The 26,535-nt window shown below is 56.0% G+C and overlaps 1 protein-coding gene across 1 annotated transcript in view; it reads right to left on the bottom strand.

Annotated features, from left to right (window-relative positions):
• Nucleotides 1–6,678: 6,678 nt before the first annotated feature.
• Nucleotides 6,679–26,535, bottom strand: part of LOC140111338 (pyridoxal kinase-like) — a gene marked incomplete at its 5' end in the record, with an annotated part of 45,200 nt that continues 25,343 nt past the window's right edge. The window contains 5 exons of the mRNA XM_072132362.1: nt 6,679–7,856; nt 7,962–8,028; nt 25,422–25,558; nt 25,670–25,781; nt 25,871–25,916. Coding sequence (XP_071988463.1) covers nt 7,744–7,856; nt 7,962–8,028; nt 25,422–25,558; nt 25,670–25,781; nt 25,871–25,916 — 475 coding nt within the window. The remainder of the gene's footprint in view (nt 7,857–7,961; nt 8,029–25,421; nt 25,559–25,669; nt 25,782–25,870; nt 25,917–26,535) is intronic.

The following is a 26,535-nucleotide window of genomic DNA, read 5'->3' as shown; positions in this document are numbered from 1 at the left end:
ATATCCTGTACATTGTATCCATATACTGATCACTGCTGTACATTCCCCTGTGTATAATTGTATACAGATCCTATATCCTGTACATTGTATCCATATACTGATCACTGCTGTACATTCCCCTCTGTGTATAATTGTATACAGATCCTATATCCTGTACATTGTATCCATATACTGATCACTGCTGTACATTCCCCCCTGTGTATAATTGTATACAGATCCTATATCCTGTACATTGTATCCATATACTGATCACTGCTGTACATTCCCCTCTGTGTATAATTGTATACAGATCCTATATCCTGTACATTGTATCCATATACTGATCACTGCTGTACATTCCCCTCTGTGTATAATTGTATACAGATCCTATATCCTGTACATTGTATCCATATACTGATCACTGCTGTACATTCCCCCCCTGTGTATAATTGTATACAGATCCTATATCCTGTACATTGTATCCATATACTGATCACTGCTGTACATTCCCCCCTGTGTATAATTGTATACAGATCCTATATCCTGTACATTGTATCCATATACTGATCACTGCTGTACATTCCCCCCTGTGTATAATTGTATACAGATCCTATATCCTGTACATTGTATCCATATACTGATCACTGCTGTACATTCTCCTCTGTGTATAATTGTATACAGATCCTATATCCTGTACATTGTATCCATATACTGATCACTGCTGTACATTCCCCTCTGTGTATAATTGTATACAGATCCTATATCCTGTACATTGTATCCATATACTGATCACTGCTGTACATTCCCCTCTGTGTATAATTGTATACAGATCCTATATCCTGTACATTGTATCCATATACTGATCACTGCTGTACATTCCCCCCTGTGTATAATTGTATACAGATCCTATATCCTGTACATTGTATCCATATACTGATCACTGCTGTACATTCCCCCCTGTGTATAATTGTATACAGATCCTATATCCTGTACATTGTATCCATATACTGATCACTGCTGTACATTCTCCCCTGTGTATAATTGTATACAGATCCTATATCCTGTACATTGTATCCATATACTGATCACTGCTGTACATTCCCCTCTGTGTATAATTGTATACAGATCCTATATCCTGTACATTGTATCCATATACTGATCACTGCTGTACATTCTCCTCTGTGTATAATTGTATACAGATCCTATATCCTGTACATTGTATCCATATACTGATCACTGCTGTACATTCTCCCCTGTGTATAATTGTATACAGATCCTATATCCTGTACATTGTATCCATATACTGATCACTGCTGTACATTCCCCCCTGTGTATAATTGTATACAGATCCTATATCCTGTACATTGTATCCATATACTGATCACTGCTGTACATTCCCCTGTGTATAATTGTATACAGATCCTATATCCTGTACATTGTATCCCATATACTGATCACTGCTGTACATTCCCCTCTGTGTATAATTGTATACAGATCCTATATCCTGTACATTGTATCCCATATACTGATCACTGCTGTACATTCCCCCCTGTGTATAATTGTATACAGATCCTATATCCTGTACATTGTATCCATATACTGATCACTGCTGTACATTCTCCTCTGTGTATAATTGTATACAGATCCTATATCCTGTACATTGTATCCATATACTGATCACTGCTGTACATTCTCCTCTGTGTATAATTGTATACAGATCCTATAACCTGTACATTGTATCCATATACTGATCACTGCTGTACATTCTCCTCTGTGTATAATTGTATACAGATCCTATATCCTGTACATTGTATCCCATATACTGATCACTGCTGTACATTCCCCTCTGTGTATAATTGTATACAGATCCTATATCCTGTACATTGTATCCATATACTGATCACTGCTGTACATTCTCCCCTGTGTATAATTGTATACAGATCCTATATCCTGTACATTGTATCCCATATACTGATCACTGCTGTACATTCCCCCCTGTGTATAATTGTATACAGATCCTATATCCTGTACATTGTATCCATATACTGATCACTGCTGTACATTCTCCCCTGTGTATAATTGTATACAGATCCTATAACCTGTACATTGGTTGGACCATTATACAAGCTCTTATACATCATGTGCCCCCCCCCATAGACTGTAAGCTCTTGTGTCACCCCCTCCTCCTCATAGACTGTAAGCTCTTGTATCCCCCCTCATCCTCATAGACTGTAAGCTCTTGTGTCCCCCCTCATCCTCATAGACTGTAAGCTCTTGTGTCACCCCCCTCATCCTCATAGACTGTAAGCTCTTGTGTCCCCCTCATCCTCATAGACTGTAAGCTCTTGTGTCACCCCATGATCCTCATAGACTGTAATCTCTTGTGTCCCCCCCTCATCCTCATAGACTGTAAGCTCTTGTGTCACCTCCTTATCCTCATAGACTGTAAGTTCTTGTGTCACCCCTCATCCTCATAGACTGTAAGCTCTTGTGTCACCCCCTCATCCTCATAGACTGTAAGCTCTTGTGTCCCCCCTCATCCTCATAGACTGTAAGCACTTGTGTCCCCCCCTCATCCTCATAGACTGTAAGCTCTTGTGTCCTCCCTCATCCTCATAGACTGTAAGCTCTTGTGTCACCCCCTCATCCTCATAGACTGTAAGCTCTTGTGTCACCCCCTCATCCTCATAGACTGTAAGCTCTTGTGTCACCCCTCATCCTCATAGACTGTAAGCTCTTGTGTCACCCCTCATCCTCATAGACTGTAAGCTCCTTTGTCCCCTTTATCCTCATAGACTGTAAGCTCCTTTGTCCCCCTTATCCTCATAGACTGTAAGCTCCTTTGTCCCCCTTATCCTCATAGACTGTAAGTTCTTGTGTCCTCCCCTCATCCTCATAGCCTGTAAGCTCTTGTGTCTCCTCTCATCCTCATAGACTTTAAGCTCTTGTGTCCTCCTCTCATCCTCATAGACTGTAAGCTCTTGTGTCACCCCTCATCCTCATAGACTGTAAGCTCTTGTGTCCTCCTCTCATCCTCATAGACTGTAAGCTCTTGTGTCCCCCCCCTCATCCTCATAGACTGTAAGCTCTTGTGTCCTCCTCTCATCCTCATAGACTGTAAGCTCTTGTGTCCCCCCCCTCATCCTCATAGACTGTAAGCTCTTGTGTCCTCCTCTCATCCTCATAGACTGTAAGCTCTTGTGTCCTCCTCTCATCCTCATAGACTGTAAGCTCTTGTGTCCTCCTCTCATCCTTGAAGCGGTCCAATAACTGGCTGTAGTATTGTCCAGTGATGGATCTTTCGGATGACTCTTCCGGTGGATGGAGCGGACTCTCCGGGGGAATCCATGGTTCTGGTTTTATCTTCGGTGACTCCTTGGGATTTCGTTTACACTGCTCTGAAGTTTCCGGACGCATCCGCGTGTTGTCTGCCGGGAGCGATCGCCGTGGTCCGTGGATCAGTGCTTCACGTCATGGAGTTTTTGAATGGTTTCCTCGGTAACCGCGTCTGCCGGGCATCCTGGGTGCAGATGTCGCCCACGTTTAAATCCGTTGAAGCGATTTCTGGCGTCAGAGATGGAGAAATGTCCCATAAACAACAGAAACTTCTCTCGTCACACGGTTTCCCATCCAAAAGCCAACGATAATCCCGAGGCGTCTCACTCCAATGGCGGCCAAATCCAAACCAATCAGACTGCAGCACACGGTGATAACACCGGCCGCCCTCAGGACCCACCCCCAGGACCCGCCCTCGTGTGTGAACAGATCTATCCCCGGAGAAAACTACTGTCCTTAGGCTTCCTCACAGTCAGGCTTGATGTATAAGGAGCCAAGACGTAATGTTTTCCTGATCCCTCCCTGGAGCTCAGCCGCTGGATCCTTTATTCAACGGAGCTTCTGCCCTCGGGGTCTCCATTCTCTGTTGCCCCTGAGGCTGATGCCGCCTCCCGCTAGGATATTTCACATTTTCCAAATCATATTATGAAAGGTTTTACTCTGAATATCACAGGGATGGATCTTGCAGTGACCCACCAGAACGGCTGGGAGCCTTTACTGGGTGCACAGAGGGCGTGGTTATAATGAGACAATGTGCGGCAGTTTATTGGCGGCCATATTGGATATAGCACAGAACGTGTACAAGATACAGACAATATGTGCTCCAATACTGCGAGAACAGAACCGGAGGGGGGGGGGGGGGGCTGTGTGTGTAAGGATCACAAAGGCACAAGGAAAACAAACCCTACAGGGAAGGGGGTGGACAAAGCTGGAGCTCATCGCGGGGGCTGGGAGACCTCTGATGGGGATGGATGGGTAACGACTAAACCCAAACTCATTAACAAATGTGATATGGAGCTGCCGCGCCCGAGGGAGAGGAGAGCCGACAGAGGCGCCGCTCCCAAGGGACAGGAGAGCCGACAGAGACGCCGCTCCCCAGGGAGAGGAGAGCCGACAGAGACGTGCCGCGTCCCAGGGAGAGGAGAGCCGACAGAGACGCGCCGCGCCCCAGGGAGAGGAGAGCCGACAGAGACGCGGCCGCGCCCGAGGGAGAGGGGGGCAGACAAAGATGACGCGTCCAAGGGAGAGGGAAGAAGACAGATGATGAGCCCAAAAGGGGCAGACAGATGTCACAACAGAGGGGAGGGGAGGGGGGGGGCAGACAGGCCTGACGCCTGAGGGAGAGGGGAGCCAAAATCGACGTCTCACCCACAAAGGCACAAGGAAAACAAACCCTACAGGGAAGGGGGTGGACAAAGCTGGAGCTCATCGCGGGGGCTGGGAGACCCCTGATGGGGATGGATGAGTAACGACTAAACCCAAACTCATTAACAAATGTGATATGGAGCTGCCGCGCCCGAGGGAGAGGAGAGCCGACAGAGCCGACGCGCCCGAGGGAGAGGAGAGCCGACAGAGCCGCCGCCCCCGAGGGACAGGAGAGCCGACAGAGCCGCCGCCCCCGAGGGACAGGAGAGCCGACACAGCCGCCGCCCCCGATGGACAGGAGAGCCGACACAGCCGCCGCCCCCGAGGGACAGGAGAGCCGACACAGACGCCGCCCCCGTGGGACAGGAGAGCCGACACAGACGCCGCCCCCGAGGGACAGGAGAGCCGACACAGACGCCGCCCCCGAGGGACAGGAGAGCCGGCACAGACGCCGCCCCCGAGGGACAGTAGAGCCGGCACAGACGCCGCTCCTTAGGGAAAGGAGAGCCGACAGAGACGTGGCCGCGCCCGAGGGGGGCAGACAAAGACACCACGCCCGAGGGGGGCAGACAAAGACGCCGCCCCCGAGGGACAGGAGAGCCGACACAGACGCCGCCCCCGAGGGACAGGAGAGCCGACACAGACGCCGCCCCCGTGGGACAGGAGAGCTGACACAGACGCCGCCCCCGAGGGACAGGAGAGCCGACACAGACGCCGCCCCCGAGGGACAGGAGAGCCGACACAGACGCCGCCCCCGAGGGACAGGAGAGCCGACACAGACGCCGCCCCCGAGGGACAGGAGAGCCGACACAGACGCCGCCCCCGTGGGACAGGAGAGCCGACACAGACGCCGCCCCCGAGGGACAGGAGAGCCGACACAGACGCCGCCCCCGTGGGACAGGAGAGCCGACACAGACGCCGCCCCCGAGGGACAGGAGAGCCGACACAGACGCCGCCCCCGAGGGACAGGAGAGCCGACAGAGACGCCGCTCCTTAGGGAAAGGAGAGCCGACAGAGACGCGGCCGCGCCCGAGGGGAGCAGACAAAGACGCCACCCCCGAGGGACAGGAGAGCCGACACAGACGCCGCCCCCGAGGGACAGGAGAGCCGACACAGACGCCGCCCCCGAGGGACAGGAGAGCCGACACAGACGCCGCCCCCGAGGGACAGGAGAGCCGACAGAGACGCGGCCGCGCCCGAGGGGAGCAGACAAAGACGCCACCCCCGAGGGACAGGAGAGCCGACACAGACGCCGCCCCCGAGGGACAGGAGAGCCGACACAGACGCCGCCCCCGAGGGACAGGAGAGCCGACACAGACGCCGCCCCCGAGGGAGAGGAGAGCCGACACAGACGCGCCGCGCCCCAGGGAGAGGAGAGCCGACACAGACGCGCCACGCCCCAGGGAGAGGAGAGCCGACAGAGACGCCGCGCCCCAGGGAGAGGAGAGCCGACAGAGACGCCGCGCCCCAGGGAGAGGAGAGCCGACAGAGACGCCGCTCCCGAGGGAGAGGAGAGCCCACAGAGACGCCGCTCCCGAGGGAGAGGAGAGCCGACAGAGACGCGCCCCAGTGAGAGGAGAGCCGACAAAGACGCGCCGCGCCCCAGGGAGAGGAGAGCCGACAGAGACGCGCCCCAGGGAGAGGAGAGCCGACAGAGACGACGACGCCCCCGAGGGACAGGAGAGCCGACACAGACGCCGCCGCCCCCGAGGGACAGGAGAGCCGACACAGACGCCGCCGCCCCCGAGGGACAGGAGAGCCGACACAGACGCCGCCCCCGAGGGACAGGAGAGCCGATACAGACGCCGCCCCCGAGGGACAGGAGAGCCGACACAGACGCCGCCCCCGAGGGACAGGAGAGCCGACACAGACGCCGCCCCCGAGGGACAGGAGAGCCGACACAGACGCCGCCCCCGTGGGACAGGAGAGCCGACACAGACGCCGCCCCCGTGGGACAGGAGAGCCGACACAGACGCCGCCCCCGAGGGACAGGAGAGCCGACACAGACGCCGCTCCTTAGGGAAAGGAGAGCCGACAGAGACGCGGCCGCGTCCGAGGGGGGCAGACAAAGACGCCGCCCCCGAGGGACAGGAGAGCCGACACAGACGCAGCCCCCGAGGGACAGGAGAGCCGACACAGACGCCGCTCCCGAGGGACAGGAGAGCCGACACAGACGCGCCGCGCCCCAGGGAGAGGAGAGCCGACACAGACGCGCCACGCCCCAGGGAGAGGAGAGCCGACAGAGACGCGCAGCGCACCAGGGAGAGGAGAGCCGACAGAGACACCGCTCCTCAGGGAGAGGAGAGCCGACAGAGACGCGGCCGCGCTCGAGGGAGAGGGGGGCAGACAAAGATGACGCGACCAAGGGAGAGGGGAGAAGACAGAGATGACGAACCCAAAAGGGGCAGACATGTGTCACAACAGAGGGGAGGGGGGTGGCAGACAGGCCTGACGCCTGAGGGAGAGGGGAGCCAAAATCGACGTCTCACCCGCGTTATAGAGGTGGTGGTGGTGGTGTTAGAGGGGGCAGAAGTTTACAGATTGTATACAGAAGACAGGAAACAGACTTCAGTCTATAGGAGGAAGATAGGAAACGAAGGCTGATGTTGAAACTGGTGAAGACTGGTAGAGGTGAAAAGAAAGCAGCAGAGACAGCGGTAGTGGGGGGGGGGGTGTCTCCAGTTCAGTCCATAGCTCCCGGGCAGGGGATCAGCGACTCAGTTGTCGTCAGTAGTCATTTATTATCTGTGTAGTTAATGCCACAAACCAACACGTTTGATGATGAACACATCCTGCATGACAACGCACACATTGGGCCCCAATTGTCTGCAGACCCGAGGGCACAATAATCAGGAGAGCCCCTGAGAGGGGCAGGACTGGGGCTTCTTGCAGGTTGCTGGTAAGTGTTTGGCACACAATGAAGCTGGAGAGGACGCTACGAGCCTAGAGGTTGAGCTCCTCTGAGGCCAGTGGCCGCTCATTTTGTGCTTTGGGCCCCGGGTCTCTCGGTGGATTAGGACTGGAGTCTCTACTTTGGTCCATAGGTTCCTTGGTAGCCGGGCTTTATAACACGGTGCCCTGAATTATCAGTTCAGGGTTCTCAATGTCCTTCCTACTTTGTACCATCCGCAGTTCCAGCTGAGCGTAGGACGGTCTGACTCCAGGTCCAGCCAGAGCTGCAGAGAAACATCAATCACAACAGTTTGACCCACACCTCAAATTAGATACCCATGACCCTCCCCACACGACTACGACTACCGTGATGTCTGCCTGGGACTCACTGCGTGCACTGGTGATCGTCCTCTGCAGTACAAGCTGCATCGCCGAAACCGTCTTCTCAAACGCCAGCTGCAACCAAGAAGAAGAGGGGGATGAGGAGAAAGGTCTAACAGAGGGGAAGGACAAGAGATCAGATCTGGGGGTCACACCGAGGTCCTAATATCGGAAAGTCTCAATCTTCCTGCAGGTTTGTTCTGCATCACAGATTCCATATGTATAAACCTTTCGTCCAATGGAAAGGTTGTAATGATTGAGTAAACGCAGCACAGCTAAGGGGGAGATAAGATTGGGGGGACGGGGGGGGGGCGGCCTCCACGTAAATGGGGCATTCAGGGCGTCCAAAACATGAGGCAGGGAAGGTTCAGGGTAGTAAGAGAAGGTAAAACATCATCGGGAAATGCAGAGAGACGATATTTTCGTCCCCTAGTGAGATCCTGTGATATCGAGTTTGGAACGTATTACAATTAACCCCTTAATGTCGAGGCCCTTTATCAATTTAGAGTTTTATTTTTCACTCCCCACATTCACAAATTTCTACATTTATATATTGTCATGTCCTGTGTGTCCTGACACCTTTCTATCATAGCCAGCAGTGGTCAGGGGTCAGCATGGGCGCTCTGACCCCTCTGTGACTACACCCCCCATACACAGCTAGCTGCCATGTCCTTTGTGTGCTGACACCTTTCTATCATAGCCAGCAGTGGTCAGGGGTCAGCATGGGAGCTCTGCCCACTCTGTGACTACACCCCCATACACAGCGAGCTGCCATGTCCTGTGTGTCCTGACACCTTTCTATCATAGCCAGCAGTGGTCAGGGGTCAGCATGGGTGCTCTGACCCCTCTGTGACTACACCCCCCATACACAGCGAGCTGCCATGTCCTGTGTGTCCTGACACCTTTCTATCATTGCCAGCAGGGGTCAGCATGGGGGCTCTGACCCCTCTGTGACTACATTCCCCATACACAGCGAGCTGCCATGTCCTGTGTGTCCTGACACCTTTCTATCATAGCCAGCAGTGGTCAGGGGTCAGCATGGGCGCTCTGACCCCTCTGTGACTACATCCCCATACACAGCGAGCTGCCATGTCCTGTGTGTCCTGACACCTTTCTATCATAGCCAGCAGTGGTCAGGGGTCAGCATGGGTGCTCTGACCCCTCTGTGACTACACCCCCCATACACAGCTAGCTGCCATGTCCTTTGTGTGCTGACACCTTTCTATCATAGCCAGCAGTGGTCAGGGGTCAGCATGGGCGCTCTGCCCACTCTGTGACTACACCCCCATACACAGCGAGCTGCCATGTCCTGTGTGTCCTGACACCTTTCTATCATAGCCAGCAGTGGTCAGGGGTCAGCATGGGTGCTCTGACCCCTCTGTGGCTACACCCATCATACACAGGGAGCTGCCATGTCCTGTGTGTCCTGACACCTTTCTATCATAGCCAGCAGTGGTCAGGGGTCAGCATGGGAGCTCTGACCCCTCTGTGACTACACCCCCATACACAGCGAGCTGCCATGTCCTGTGTGCCCTGACACCTTTCTATCATAGCCAGCAGTGGTCAGGGGTCAGCATGGGCGCTCTGACCCCTCTGTGACTACACCCCCCATACACAGCGAGCTGCCATGTCCTGTGTCCTGACACCTTTCTATCATAGCCAGCAGTGGTCAGGGGTCAGCATGGGTGCTCTGACCCCTCTGTGACTACATCCCCATACACAGCGAGCTGCCATGTCCTGTGTGTCCTGACACCTTTCTATCATTGCCAGCAGGGGTCAGCATGGGGGCTCTGACCCCTCTGTGACTACATTCCCCATACACAGCGAGCTGCCATGTCCTGTGTGTCCTGACACCTTTCTATCATAGCCAGCAGTGGTCAGGGGTCAGCATGGGCGCTCTGACCCCTCTGTGACTACATCCCCATACACAGCGAGCTGCCATGTCCTGTGTGTCCTGACACCTTTCTATCATAGCCAGCAGTGGTCAGGGGTCAGCATGGGTGCTCTGACCCCTCTGTGACTACACCCCCCATACACAGCAGCTGCCATGTCCTGTGTGTCCTGACACCTTTCTATCATAGCCAGCAGTGGTCAGGGGTCAGCATGGGCGCTCTGACCCCTCTGTGACTACAACCCCCATACACAGCGAGCTGCCATGTCCTGTGTCCTGACACCTTTCTATCATAGCCAGCAGTGGTCAGGGGTCAGCATGGGTGCTCTGACCTCTGTGACTACACCCCCCATACACAGCGAGCTGCCATGTCCTGTGTGTCCTGACACCTTTCTATCATAGCCAGCAGTGGTCAGGGGTCAGCATGGGTGCTCTGACCCCTCTGTGACTACACCCCCATACACAGCGAGCTGCCATGTCCTGACACCTTTCTATCATAGCCAGCAGTGGTCAGGGGTCAGCATGGGCGCTCTGACCTCTCTGTGACTACACCCCCCATACACAGCAAGCTGCAATGTCCTGTGTGTCCTGACACCTTTCTATCATAGCCAGCAGTGGTCAGGGGTCAGCATGGGTGCTCTGACCTCTCTGTGACTACAACCCCCATACACAGCGAGCTGCCATGTCCTGTGTGTCCTGACACCTTTCTATCATAGCCAGCAGTGGTCAGGGGTCAGCATGGGTGTTCTGACTCCTCTGTGACTACACCCCCCATACACAGCGAGCTGCCATGTCCTGACACCTTTCTATCATAGCCAGCAGTGGTCAGGGGTCAGCATGGGCGCTCTGACCCCTCTGTGACTACACCCCCCATACACAGCGAGCTGCCATGTCCTGTGTGTCCTGACACCTTTCTATCATAGCCAGCAGTGGTCAGGGGTCAGCATGGGCGCTCTGTCCCCTCTGTGACTACACCCCCCATACACAGCGAGCTGCCATGTCCTGTGTGTCCTGACACCTTTCTATCATAGCCAGCAGTGGTCAGGGGTCAGCATGGGCGCTCTGACCCCTCTGTGACTACACCCCCATACACAGCGAGCTGCCATGTCCTGTGTCCTGACACCTTTCTATCATAGCCAGCAGTGGTCAGGGGTCAGCATGGGCGCTCTGACCCCTCTGTGACTACACCCCCCATACACAGCGAGCTGCCATGTCCTGTGTGTCCTGACACCTTTCTATCATAGCCAGCAGTGGTCAGGGGTCAGCATGGGCGCTCTGACCCCTCTGTGACTACACCCCCCATACACAGCGAGCTGCCATGTCCTGTGTCCTGACACCTTTCTATCATAGCCAGCAGTGGTCAGGGGTCAGCATGGGGGCTCTGACCTCTCTGTGACTGCACCCCCATACACAGCGAGCTGCCATGTCCTGTGTGTCCTGACACCTTTCTATCATAGCCAGCAGTGGTCAGGGGTCAGCATGGGCGCTCTGACCCCTCTGTGACTACAACCCCCAAACACAGCGAGCTGCCATGTCCTGTGTGTCCTGACACCTTTCTATCATAGCCAGCAGTGGTCAGGGGTCAGCATGGGCGCTCTGACCCCTCTGTGACTACACCCCCCATACACAGCGAGCTGCCATGTCCTGTGTGTCCTGACACCTTTCTATCATAGCCAGCAGTGGTCAGGGGTCAGCATGGGCGCTCTGACCCCTCTGTGACTACACCCCCATACACAGCGAGCTGCCATGTCCTGTGTCCTGACACCTTTCTATCATAGCCAGCAGTGGTCAGGGGTCAGCATGGGCGCTCTGACCCCTCTGTGACTACACCCCCCATACACAGCAAGCTGCCATGTCCTGTGTGTCCTGACACCTTTCTATCATAGCCAGCAGTGGTCAGGGGTCAGCATGGGTGCTCTGACCTCTCTGTGACTACACCCCCCATACACAGCGAGCTGCCATGTCCTGTGTCCTGACACCTTTCTATCATAGCCAGCAGTGGTCAGGGGTCAGCATGGGTGCTCTGACCCCTCTGTGACTACACCCCCCATACACAGCGAGCTGCCATGTCCTGTGTGTCCTGACACCTTTCTATCATAGCCAGCAGTGGTCAGGGGTCAGCATGGGCGCTCTGACCTCTCTGTGACTACACCCCCCATACACAGCGAGCTGCCATGTCCTGTGTGTCCTGACACCTTTCTATCATAGCCAGCAGTGGTCAGGGGTCAGCATGGGCTCTCTGACCCCTCTGTGACTACACCCCCCATACACAGCGAGCTGCCATGTCCTGTGTGTCCTGACACCTTTCTATCATAGCCAGCAGTGGCCAGGGGTCAGCATGGGCTCTCTGACCTCTCTGTGACTACACCCCCCATACACAGCGAGCTGCCATGTCCTGTGTGTCCTGACACCTTTCTATCATAGCCAGCAGTGGTCAGGGGTCAGCATGGGCGCTCTGACCCCTCTGTGACTACACCCCCCATACACAGCGAGCTGCCATGTCCTGTGTGTCCTGACACCTTTCTATCATAGCCAGCAGTGGTCAGGGGTCAGCATGGGCTCTCTGACCCCTCTGTGACTACACCCCCCATACACAGCGAGCTGCCATGTCCTGTGTGTCCTGACACCTTTCTATCATAGCCAGCAGTGGTCAGGGGTCAGCATGGGCTCTCTGACCCCTCTGTGACTACAACCCCCATACACAGCGAGCTGCCATGTCCTGTGTGTCCTGACACCTTTCTATCATAGCCAGCAGTGGTCAGGGGTCAGCATGGGCTCTCTGACCTCTCTGTGACTACACCCCCCATACACAGCGAGCTGCCATGTCCTGTGTGTCCTGACACCTTTCTATCATAGCCAGCAGTGGTCAGGGGTCAGCATGGGTGCTCTGACCCCTCTGTGACTACACCCCCATACACAGCGAGCTGCCATGTCCTGTGTGTCCTGACACCTTTCTATCATAGCCAGCAGTGGCCAGGGGTCAGCATGGGTGCTCTGACCCCTCTGTGACTACACCCCCATACACAGCGAGCTGCCATGTCCTGTGTCCTGACACCTTTCTATCATAGCCAGCAGTGGTCAGGGGTCAGCATGGGCGCTCTGACCCCTCTGTGACTACACCCCACATACACAGCGAGCTGCCATGTCCTGTGTGTCCTGACACCTTTCTATCATAGCCAGCAGTGGTCAGGGGTCAGCATGAGTGCTCTGACCCCTCTGTGACTACACACCCCTATACACAGCGAGCTGCCATGTCCTGTGTCCTGACACCTTTCTATCATAGCCAGCAGTGGTCAGGGGTCAGCATGGGTGCTCTGACCCCTCTGTGACTACACCCCCCATACACAGCGAGCTGCCATGTCCTGTGTGTCCTGACACCTTTCTATCATAGCCAGCAGTGGTCAGGGGTCAGCATGGGCGCTCTGTCCCCTCTGTGACTACACCCCCCATACACAGCGAGCTGCCATGTCCTGTGTGTCCTGACACCTTTCTATCATAGCCAGCAGTGGTCAGGGGTCAGCATGGGCGCTCTGACCCCTCTGTGACTACAACCCCCAAACACAGCGAGCTGCCATGTCCTGTGTGTCCTGACACCTTTCTATCATAGCCAGCAGTGGTCAGGGGTCAGCATGGGCGCTCTGACCCCTCTGTGACTACAACCCCCAAACACAGCGAGCTGCCATGTCCTGTGTGTCCTGACACCTTTCTATCATAGCCAGCAGTGGTCAGGGGTCAGCATGGGCGCTCTGACCCCTCTGTGACTACACCCCCCATACACAGCGAGCTGCCATGTCCTGTGTCCTGACACCTTTCTATCATAGCCAGCAGTGGTCAGGGGTCAGCATGGGCGCTCTAACCCCTCTGTGACTACACCCCCCATACACAGCGAGCTGCCATGTCCTGTGTGTCCTGACACCTTTCTATCATAGCCAGCAGTGGTCAGGGGTCAGCATGGGCGCTCTGACCCCTCTGTGACTACACCCCCATACACAGCGAGCTGCCATGTCCTGTGTGTCCTGACACCTTTCTATCATAGCCAGCAGAGGTCAGGGGTCAGCATGGGTGCTCTGACCCCTCTGTGACTACACCCCCCATACACAGGGAGCTGCCATGTCCTGTGTCCTGACACCTTTCTATCATAGGCAGCAGTGGTCAGGGGTCAGCATGGGCGCTCTGACCTCTCTGTGACTACACCCCCCATACACAGCGAGCTGCCATGTCCTGTGTCCTGACACCTTTCTATCATAGCCAGCAGTGGTCAGGGGTCAGCATGGGCGCTCTAACCCCTCTGTGACTACACCCCCCATACACAGCGAGCTGCCATGTCCTGTGTCCTGACACCTTTCTATCATAGCCAGCAGTGGTCAGGGGTCACCATGGGCGCTCTGACCCCTCTGTGACTACACCCCCCATACACAGCAAGCTGCCATGTCCTGTGTGTCCTGACACCTTTCTATCATAGCCAGCAGTGGTCAGGGGTCAGCATGGGTGCTCTGACCTCTCTGTGACTACACCCCCCATACACAGCGAGCTGCCATGTCCTGTGTCCTGACACCTTTCTATCATAGCCAGCAGTGGGCAGGGGTCAGCATGGGCGCTCTGACCCCTCTGTGACTACACCCCCCATACACAGCGAGCTGCCATGTCCTGTGTGTCCTGACACCTTTCTATCATAGCCAGCAGTGGTCAGGGGTCAGCATGGGTGCTCTGACCCCTCTGTGACTACACCCCCCATACACAGCGAGCTGCCATGTCCTGTGTGTCCTGACACCTTTCTATCATAGCCAGCAGTGGTCAGGGGTCAGCATGGGCGCTCTGACCCCTCTGTGACTACACCCCCCATACACAGCGAGCTGCCATGTCCTGTGTCCTGACACCTTTCTATCATAGCCAGCAGTGGTCAGGGGTCAGCATGGGCGCTCTAACCCCTCTGTGACTACACCCCCCATACACAGCGAGCTGCCATGTCCTGTGTGTCCTGACACCTTTCTATCATAGCCAGCAGTGGTCAGGGGTCAGCATGGGCGCTCTGACCCCTCTGTGACTACACCCCCATACACAGCGAGCTGCCATGTCCTGTGTGTCCTGACACCTTTCTATCATAGCCAGCAGAGGTCAGGGGTCAGCATGGGTGCTCTGACCCCTCTGTGACTACACCCCCCATACACAGGGAGCTGCCATGTCCTGTGTCCTGACACCTTTCTATCATAGGCAGCAGTGGTCAGGGGTCAGCATGGGCGCTCTGACCTCTCTGTGACTACACCCCCCATACACAGCGAGCTGCCATGTCCTGTGTCCTGACACCTTTCTATCATAGCCAGCAGTGGTCAGGGGTCAGCATGGGCGCTCTAACCCCTCTGTGACTACACCCCCCATACACAGCGAGCTGCCATGTCCTGTGTCCTGACACCTTTCTATCATAGCCAGCAGTGGTCAGGGGTCAGCATGGGCGCTCTGACCCCTCTGTGACTACACCCCCCATACACAGCAAGCTGCCATGTCCTGTGTGTCCTGACACCTTTCTATCATAGCCAGCAGTGGCCAGGGGTCAGCATGGGCTCTCTGACCTCTCTGTGACTACACCCCCCATACACAGCGAGCTGCCATGTCCTGTGTGTCCTGACACCTTTCTATCATAGCCAGCAGTGGCCAGGGGTCAGCATGGGCTCTCTGACCTCTCTGTGACTACACCCCCCATACACAGCGAGCTGCCATGTCCTGTGTGTCCTGACACCTTTCTATCATAGCCAGCAGTGGCCAGGGGTCAGCATGGGCTCTCTGACCTCTCTGTGACTACACCCCCCATACACAGCGAGCTGCCATATCCTGTGTGTCCTGACACCTTTCTATCATAGCCAGCAGTGGTCAGGGGTCAGCATGGGCGCTCTGACCCCTCTGTGACTACATCCCCCATACACAGCGAGCTGCCATGTCCTGTGTGTCCTGACACCTTTCTATCATAGCCAGCAGTGGTCAGGGGTCAGCATGGGTGCTCTGACCCCTCTGTGACTACACCCCCATACACAGCGAGCTGCCATGTCCTGTGTCCTGACACCTTTCTATCATAGCCAGCAGTGGTCAGGGGTCAGCATGGGCGCTCTGACCTCTCTGTGACTACACCCCCCATACACAGCGAGCTGCCATGTCCTGTGTGTCCTGACACCTTTCTATCATAGCCAGCAGTGGTCAGGGGTCAGCATGGGCGCTCTGACCTCTCTGTGACTACACCCCCCATACACAGGGAGCTGCCATGTCCTGTGTGTCCTGACACCTTTCTATCATAGCCAGCAGTGGTCAGGGGTCAGCATGGGCACTCTGACCTCTCTGTGACCACACCCCCATACACAGCGAGCTGCCATGTCCTGTGTCCTGACACCTTTCTATCATAGCCAGCAGTGGTCAGGGGTCAGCATGGGCGCTCTGACCCCTCTGTGACTACACCCCACATACACAGCGAGCTGCCATGTCCTGTGTGTCCTGACACCTTTCTATCATAGCCAGCAGTGGTCAGGGGTCAGCATGAGTGCTCTGACCCCTCTGTGACTACACCCTCCATACACAGCGAGCTGCCATGTCCTGTGTCCTGACACCTTTCTATCATAGCCAGCAGTGGTCAGGGGTCATCATGGGCGCTCTGACCCCTCTGTGACTACACCCCCATACACAGCGAGCTGCCATGTCCTGTGTCCTGACACCTTTCTATCATAGCCAGCAGTGGTCAGGGGTCAGCATGGGTGCTCTGACCCCTCTGTGACTACACCCCCCATACACAGCGAGCTGCCATGTCCTGTGTGTCCTGACACCTTTCTATCATAGCCAGCAGTGGTCAGGGGTCAGCATGGGCGCTCTGACCCCTCTGTGACTACACCCCCAATACACAGCGAGCTGCCATGTCCTGTGTGTCCTGACACCTTTCTATCATAGCCAGCAGTGGTCAGGGGTCAGCATGGGCGCTCTGCCCCCTCTGTGACTACATCCCCATACACAGCGAGCTGCCATGTCCTGTGTCCTGACACCTTTCTATCATAGCCAGCAGTGGTCAGGGGTCAGCATGGGTGCTCTGACCCCTCTGTGACTACACCCCCCATACACAGCGAGCTGCCATGTCCTGTGTGTCCTGACACCTTTCTATCATAGCCAGCAGTGGTCAGGGGTCAGCATGGGCGCTCTGACCCCTCTGTGACTACACCCCCCATACACAGCGAGCTGCCATGTCCTGTGTGTCCTGACACCTTTCTATCATAGCCAGCAGTGGTCAGGGGTCAGCATGGGCGCTCTGACCCCTCTGTGACTACACCCCCAATACACAGCGAGCTGCCATGTCCTGTGTGTCCTGACACCTTTCTATCATAGCCAGCAGTGGTCAGGGGTCAGCATGGGCGCTCTGCCCCCTCTTTGACTACATCCCCATACACAGCGAGCTGCCATGTCCTGTGTCCTGACACCTTTCTATCATAGCCAGCAGTGGTCAGGGGTCAGCATGGGTGCTCTGACCCCTCTGTGACTACACCCCCCATACACAGCGAGCTGCCATGTCCTGTGTGTCCTGACACCTTTCTATCATAGCCAGCAGTGGTCAGGGGTCAGCATGGGCGCTCTGACCCCTCTGTGACTACACCCCCATACACAGCGAGCTGCCATGTCCTGTGTGTCCTGACACCTTTCTATCATAGCCAGCAGTGGTCAGGGGTCAGCATGGGCGCTTTGACCCCTCTGTGACTACACCCCCCATACACAGCGAGCTGCCATGTCCTGTGTGTCCTGACACCTTTCTATCATAGCCAGCAGCGGTCAGGGGTCAGCATGGGCGCTCTGACCCCTCTGTGACTACATCCCCCATACACAGCGAGCTGCCATGTCCTGTGTGTCCTGACACCTTTATATCATAGCCAGCAGTGGTCAGGGGTCAGCATGGGCGCTCTGACCTCTCTGTGACTACACCCCCCATACACAGCGAGCTGCCATGTCCTGTGTCCTGACACCTTTCTATCATAGCCAGCAGTGGTCAGGGGTCAGCATGGGCGCTCTGACCTCTCTGTGACTACAACCTCCATACACAGCGAGCTGCCATGTCCTGTGTCCTGACACCTTTCTATCATAGCCAGCAGTGGTCAGGGGTCAGCATGGGTGCTCTGACCCCTCTGTGAATACACCCCCCATACACAGCGAGCTGCCATGTCCTGTGTGTCCTGACACCTTTCTATCATAGCCAGCAGTGGTCAGGGGTCAGCATGGGTGCTCTTACTCCTCTGTGACTACACCCCCCATACACAGCGAGCTGCCATGTCCTGTGTGTCCTGACACCTTTCTATCATAGCCAGCAGTGGTCAGGGGTCAGCATGGGTGCTCTGACCCCTCTGTGACTACACCCCCCATACACAGCGAGCTGCCATGTCCTGTGTCCTGACACCTTTCTATCATAGCCAGCAGTGGTCAGGGGTCAGCATGGGCGCTCTTACCCTTCTGTGACTACACCCCTCATACACAGCGAGCTGCCATGTCCTGTGTGTCCTGACACCTTTCTATCATAGCCAGCAGTGGCCAGGGGTCAGCATGGGCGCTCTGACCCCTCTGTGACTACACCCCCCATACACAGCGTGCTGCCATGTCCTGTGTGCCCCGACACCTTTCTATCATAGCCAGCAGTGGTCAGGGGTCAGCATGGGCGCTCTGACCTCTCTGTGACTATACCCCCCATACACAGCGAGCTGCCATGTCCTGTGTGTCCTGACACCTTTCTATCATAGCCAGCAGTGGTCAGGGGTCAGCATGGGTGCTCTGACTCCTCTGTGACTACACCCCCCATACACAGCGAGCTGCCATGTCCTGTGTCCTGACACCTATCATAGCCAGCAGTGGTCAGGGGTCAGCATGGGTGCTCTGACCCCTCTGTGACTACATCCCCCATACACAGTGAGCTGCCATGTCCTGTGTCCTGACACCTTTCTATCATAGCCAGCAGTGGTCAGGGGTCAGCATGGGCGCTCTGACCCCTCTGTTACTACAACCCCATACACAGCGAGCTGCCATGTCCTGTGTGTCCTGACACCTTTCTATCATAGCCAGCAGTGGTCAGGGGTCAGCATGGGCGCTCTGACCCCTCTGTGACTACACCCCCCATACACAGCGAGCTGCCATGTCCTGTGTGTCCTGACACCTTTCTATCATAGCCAGCAGTGGTCAGGGGTCAGCATGGGTGCTCTGACTCCTCTGTGACTACACCCCCCATACACAGCGAGCTGCCATGTCCTGTGTCCTGACACCTATCATAGCCAGCAGTGGTCAGGGGTCAGCATGGGTGCTCTGACCCCTCTGTGACTACATCCCCCATACACAGTGAGCTGCCATGTCCTGTGTCCTGACACCTTTCTATCATAGCCAGCAGTGGTCAGGGGTCAGCATGGGCGCTCTGACCCCTCTGTTACTACAACCCCCATACACAGCGAGCTGCCATGTCCTGTGTGTCCTGACACCTTTCTATCATAGCCAGCAGTGGTCAGGGGTCAGCATGGGCGCTCTGACCCCTCTGTGACTACACCCCCCATACACAGCGAGCTGCCATGTCCTGTGTGTCCTGACACCTTTCTATCATAGCCAGCAGTGGTCAGGGGTCAGCATGGGCGCTCTGACCTCTCTGTGACTACACCCACTATACACAGCGAGCTGCCATGTCCTGTGTCCTGACACCTTTCTATCATAGCCAGCAGTGGTCAGGGGTCAGCATGGGCGCTCTGACCTATCTGTGACTACACCCCCCATACACAGCGAGCTGCCATGTCCTGTGTCCTGACACCTTTCTATCATAGCCAGCAGTGGTCAGGGGTCAGCATGGGCGCTCTGACCTCTCTGTGACTACACCCCCATACACAGCGAGCTGCCATGTCCTGTGTCCTGACACCTTTCTATCATAGCCAGCAGTGGTCAGGGGTCAGCATGGGCGCTCTGACCCCTCTGTGACTACACCCCCCATACACAGCGAGCTGCCATGTCCTGTGTGTCCTGACACCTTTCTATCATAGCCAGCAGTGGTCAGGGGTCAGCATGGGTGCTCTGACTCCTCTGTGACTACACCCCCCATACACAGCGAGCTGCCATGTCCTGTGTCCTGACACCTATCATAGCCAGCAGTGGTCAGGGGTCAGCATGGGTGCTCTGACCCCTCTGTGACTACATCCCCCATACACAGTGAGCTGCCATGTCCTGTGTCCTGACACCTTTCTATCATAGCCAGCAGTGGTCAGGGGTCAGCATGGGCGCTCTGACCCCTCTGTTACTACAACCCCATACACAGCGAGCTGCCATGTCCTGTGTGTCCTGACACCTTTCTATCATAGCCAGCAGTGGTCAGGGGTCAGCATGGGCGCTCTGACCCCTCTGTGACTACACCCCCCATACACAGCGAGCTGCCATGTCCTGTGTGTCCTGACACCTTTCTATCATAGCCAGCAGTGGTCAGGGGTCAGCATGGGCGCTCTGACCTCTCTGTGACTACACCCACTATACACAGCGAGCTGCCATGTCCTGTGTCCTGACACCTTTCTATCATAGCCAGCAGTGGTCAGGGGTCAGCATGGGCGCTCTGACCTATCTGTGACTACACCCCCCATACACAGCGAGCTGCCATGTCCTGTGTCCTGACACCTTTCTATCATAGCCAGCAGTGGTCAGGGGTCAGCATGGGCGCTCTGACCTCTCTGTGACTACACCCCCCATAAACAGCGAGCTGCCATGTCCTGTGTCCTGACACCTTTCTATCATAGCCAGCAGTGGTCAGGGGTCAGCATGGGCGCTCTGACCTCTCTGTGACTACACCCCCCATACACAGCGAGCTACCATGTCCTGTGTGTCCTGACACCTTTCTATCATAGCCAGCAGTGGTCAGGGGTCAGCATGGGTGCTCTGACCCCTCTGTGACTACACCCCCCATACACAGCGAGCTGCCATGTCCTGTGTCCTGACACCTTTCTATCATAGCCAGCAGTGGTCAGGGGTCAGCATGGGCGCTCTGACCCCTCTGTGACTACACCCCCATACACAGCGAGCTGCCATGTCCTGTGTGTCATGACACCTTTCTATCATAGCCAGCAGTGGTCAGGGGTCATCATGGGGGCTCTGACCCCTCTGTGACTACACCCCCCATACACAGCGAGCTGCCATGTCCTGTGTGTCCTGACACCTTTCTATCATAGCCAGCAGTGGTCAGGGGTCAGCATGGGCGCTCTGACCCCTCTGTGACTACACCCCCCATACACAGCGAGCTGCCATGTCCTGTGTCCTGACACCTTTCTATCATAGCCAGCAGTGGTCAGGGGTCAGCATGGGCGCTCTGACCCCTCTGTGACTACACCCCCCATACACAGCGAGCTGCCATGTCCTGTGTGTCCTGACACCTTTCTATCATAGCCAGCAGTGGTCAGGGGTCAGCATGGGCGCTCTGACCCCTCTGTGACTACACCCCCCATACACAGCGAGCTGCCATGTCCTGTGTGTCCTGACACCTTTCTATCATAGCCAGCAGTGGTCAGGGGTCAGCATGGGCTCTCTGACCCCTCTGTGACTACACCCCCCATACACAGCGAGCTGCCATGTCCTGTGTCCTGACACCTTTCTATCATAGCCAGCAGTGGTCAGGGGTCAGCATGGGCGCTCTGACCCCTCTGTGACTACATCCCCCATACACAGCGAGCTGCCATGTCCTGTGTGTCCTGACACCTTTATATCATAGCCAGCAGTGGTCAGGGGTCAGCATGGGCGCTTTGACCCCTCTGTGACTACACCCCCCATACACAGGGAGCTGCCATGTCCTGTGTCCTGACACCTTTCTATCATAGCCAGCAGTGGTCAGGGGTCAGCATGGGCGCTCTGACCCCTCTGTGACTACACCCCCCATACACAGTGAGCTGCCATGTCCTGTGTGTCCTGACACCTTTCTATCATAGCCAGCAGTGGTCAGGGGTCAGCATGGGTGCTCTGACCCCTCTGTGAATACACCCCCCATACACAGCGAGCTGCCATGTCCTGTGTGATCTGACACCTTTCTATCATAGCCAGCAGTGGCCAGGGGTCAGCATGGGCGCTCTGACCCCTCTGTGACTACACCCCCCATACACAGCGTGCTGCCATGTCCTGTGTGCCCTGACACCTTTCTATCATAGCCAGCAGTGGTCAGGGGTCAGCATGGGCGCTCTGACCTCTCTGTGACTATACCCCCCATACACAGCGAGCTGCCATGTCCTGTGTGTCCTGACACCTTTCTATCATAGCCAGCAGTGGTCAGGGGTCAGCATGGGTGCTCTGACTCCTCTGTGACTACACCCCCCATACACAGCGAGCTGCCATGTCCTGTGTCCTGACACCTTTCTATCATAGCCAGCAGTGGTCAGGGGTCAGCATGGGTGCTCTGACCCCTCTGTGACTACACCCCACATACACAGCGAGCTGCCATGTCCTGTGTGTCCTGACACCTTTCTATCATAGCCAGCAGTGGTCAGGGGTCAGCATGGGTGCTCTGACCCCTCTGTGACTACAACCCCATACACAGCGAGCTGCCATGTCCTGTGTGTCCTGACACCTTTCTATCATAGCCAGCAGTGGTCAGGGGTCAGCATGGGTGCTCTGACCCCTCTGTGACTATATCCCCCATACACAGTGAGCTGCCATGTCCTGTGTCCTGACACCTTTCTATCATAGCCAGCAGTGGTCAGGGGTCAGCATGGGCGCTCTGACCCCTCTGTTACTACAACCCCATACACAGCGAGCTGCCATGTCCTGTGTGTCCTGACACCTTTCTATCATAGCCAGCAGTGGTCAGGGGTCAGCATGGGCGCTCTGACCCCTCTGTGACTACACCCCCCATACACAGCGAGCTGCCATGTCCTGTGTGTCCTGACACCTTTCTATCATAGCCAGCAGTGGTCAGGGGTCAGCATGGGTGCTCTGACTCCTCTGTGACTACACCCCCCATACACAGCGAGCTGCCATGTCCTGTGTCCTGACACCTTTCTATCATAGCCAGCAGTGGTCAGGGGTCAGCATGGGGGCTCTGACCTCTCTGTGACTACACCCACTATACACAGCGAGCTGCCATGTCCTGTGTGTCCTGACACCTTTCTATCATAGCCAGCAGTGGTCAGGGGTCAGCATGGGCGCTCTGACCTATCTGTGACTACACCCCCGATACACAGCGAGCTGCCATGTCCTGTGTGTCCTGACACCTTTCTATCATAGCCAGCAGTGGTCAGGGGTCAGCATGGGCGCTCTGACCCCTCTGTGACTACACTCCCCATACACAGGGAGCTGCCATGTCCTGTGTGTCCTGACACCTTTCTATCATAGCCAGCAGTGGTCAGGGGTCAGCATGGGCGCTCTGACCTCTCTGTGACTACACCCCCATACACAGCGAGCTGCCATGTCCTGTGTCCTGACACCTTTCTATCATAGCCAGCAGTGGTCAGGGGTCAGCATGGGTGCTCTGACCTCTCTGTGACTACACCCCCCATACACAGCGAGCTGCCATGTCCTGTGTGTCCTGACACCTTTCTATCATAGCCAGCAGTGGTCAGGGGTCAGCATGGGCGCTCTGACCCCTCTGTGACTACACCCCCATACACAGCGAGCTGCCATGTCCTGTGTCCTGACACCTTTCTATCATAGCCAGCAGTGGTCAGGGGTCAGCATGGGCGCTCTGACCCCTCTGTGACTACACCCCCATACACAGCGAGCTGCCATGTCCTGTGTGTCATGACACCTTTCTATCATAGCCAGCAGTGGTCAGGGGTCATCATGGGGGCTCTGACCCCTCTGTGACTACACCCCCCATACACAGCGAGCTGCCATGTCCTGTGTGTCCTGACACCTTTCTATCATAGCCAGCAGTGGTCAGGGGTCAGCATGGGCGCTCTGACCCCTCTGTGACTACACCCCCCATACACAGCGAGCTGCCATGTCCTGTGTCCTGACACCTTTCTATCATAGCCAGCAGTGGTCAGGGGTCAGCATGGGCGCTCTGACCCCTCTGTGACTACACCCCCATACACAGCGAGCTGCCATGTCCTGTGTGTCCTGACACCTTTCTATCATAGCCAGCAGTGGTCAGGTGTCAGCATGGGCGCTCTGACCTCTCTGTGACTACACCCCCCATACACAGCGAGCTGCCATGTCCTGTGTGTCCTGACACCTTTCTATCATAGCCAGCAGTGGTCAGGGGTCAGCATGGGCGCTCTGACCCCTCTGTGACTACACCCCCCATACACAGCGAGCTGCCATGTCCTGTGTGTCCTGACACCTTTCTATCATAGCCAGCAGTGGTCAGGGGTCAGCATGGGCTCTCTGACCCCTCTGTGACTACACCCCCCATACACAGCGAGCTGCCATGTCCTGTGTCCTGACACCTTTCTATCATAGCCAGCAGTGGTCAGGGGTCAGCATGGGTGCTCTGACCCCTCTGTGACTACACCCCCCATACACAGCCAGCTGCCATGTCCTCTGTGTACTGACACCTTTCTATCATAGCCAGCAGTGGTCAGGGGTCAGCATGGGCGCTCTGACCCCTCTGTGACAACACCCCCATACACAGCGAGCTGCCATGTCCTGTGTCCTGACACCTTTCTATCATAGCCAGCAGTGGTCAGGGGTCAGCATGGGCGCTCTGACCCCTCTGTGACTACATCCCCATACACAGCGAGCTGCCATGTCCTGTGTGTCCTGACACCTTTCTATCATAGCCAGCAGTGGTCAGGGGTCAGCATGGGTGCTCTGACCCCTCTGTGACTACATCCCCCATACACAGCGAGCTGCCATGTCCTGTGTTTCCTGACACCTTTCTATCATAGCCAGCAGTGGTCAGGGGTCAGCATGGGCACTCTGACCCCTCTGTGACTACACCCCCCATACACAGCGAGCTGCCATGTCCTGTGTGTCCTGACACCTTTCTATCATAGCCAGCAGTGGTCAGGGGTCAGCATGGGCGCTCTGACCCCTCTGTGACTACACCCCCCATACACAGCGAGCTGCCATGTCCTGTGTGTCCTGACACCTTTCTATCATAGCCAGCAGTGGTCAGGGGTCAGCATGGGTGCTCTGACCTCTCTGTGACTACACCCCCCATACACAGCGAGCTGCCATGTCCTGTGTCCTGACACCTTTCTATCATAGCCAGCAGTGGTCAGGGGTCAGCATGGGCGCTCTGACCCCTCTGTGACTACACCCCCCATACACAGCGAGCTGCCATGTCCTGTGTGTCCTGACACCTTTCTATCATAGCCAGCAGTGGTCAGGGGTCAGCATGGGCGCTCTGACCCCTCTGTGACTACACCCCCCATACACAGCGAGCTGCCATGTCCTGTGTGTCCTGACACCTTTCTATCATAGCCAGCAGTGGCCAGGGGTCAGCATGGGTGCTCTGACCCCTCTGTGACTACACCCCCCATACACAGCGAGCTGTCATGTCCTGTGTGTCCTGACACCTTTCTATCATAGCCAGCAGAGGTCAGGGGTCAGCATGGGCGCTCTGACCCCTCTGTGACTACACCCCCATGACACAGGAGCCAGTATCTCCGGTTCCTAGTTCCCAGCTTACCTTGAAGTTGTTGGGATGATGGTGGGTCCAGGCCAGTAACATGGCCGCAAATAGATCTCCGGTGCCAACAAATACGGCATCCACTTTGGGCAGCTCCAGGGAAATCCTCAGTGTCTGCAATCGACCGTCCTCTCCCACTACAGAAGAAGCAGATGGTAAGGATGTAAAGCTCTCCCCATCCTCTGCGCGGCCGCCCCTATAAGATACGGGGGATAGGACAAGTAGAGAAGAGTCTTCCCACCATTTACCTCGCCTCTGACTCCCCAATGTGATGAGATAGTCGGAGCCGCGTGATGCCGGTAGATCGGAGCTGGTGATGACCACAGTGTTTGGTCCCAGAGAATGTAACGTGTCCATGACCTGAGAGGTGAAACATGTCAGTCACACAGAGGGGGGACATGACAAGGGGGGGGGACACGACAAGGAGCCCGCAGGAGGCTTCTGCTCACCTCTACCGCCTCCTGCTGAGTGCGGATCTTACATCCCGTCAGCAACCTGAGGAGCAGAGGACAACGTTATCAGCAGGACACAAGGCGGAAGACCCTCACAGGGGACAATCAGGCCACACGGGAGGTCCTGCTGGTTCCCGAGTGGTCGTTACCATTGATATCACAGAAGTATCTGAGTCACAGAGCCTTCCCCTGCACGTATCTCACTCTGAGCCTGTATCTGAGGCGACGTGATGACATCATGAAGCTGCCGTGCTCCCACCTGCTGAAGAGGGGGCATCTAACTCCTCAATTTCTGGCCAGCTAACGGCCCCCATTGTGGTCTATGGCACCCATCCACAGAGCGGCAAACAGACAGTGTCTCACCACACCGCGACTCTGCCACCACTCGTCTTTCACTTCCCCCTTTCTCGGATGGGAGAGGGTGAAAAGAATATATGGGGGTGCAGGATATACAATGGATGGGAGGGGGGGGGTTCAGGATATACAATGGATGGGAGGGGGGGGGGCGCAGGATATACAATGGATGGGGGGGGGGGCGCAGGATATACAATGGATGGGAGGGGGGGTGCAGGATATACAATGGATGGGAGGGGGGGGCGCGCAGGATATACAATGGATGGGAGGGGGAGGCGCGCAGGATATACAATGGATGGGAGGGGGGG

This window comes from Engystomops pustulosus, unplaced genomic scaffold (assembly GCF_040894005.1).
Source record: "Engystomops pustulosus unplaced genomic scaffold, aEngPut4.maternal MAT_SCAFFOLD_426, whole genome shotgun sequence".
NCBI classification, from domain to species: Eukaryota; Metazoa; Chordata; class Amphibia; order Anura; family Leptodactylidae; genus Engystomops; species Engystomops pustulosus.
This window is presented reverse-complemented; position numbering and strand designations above follow the sequence as displayed.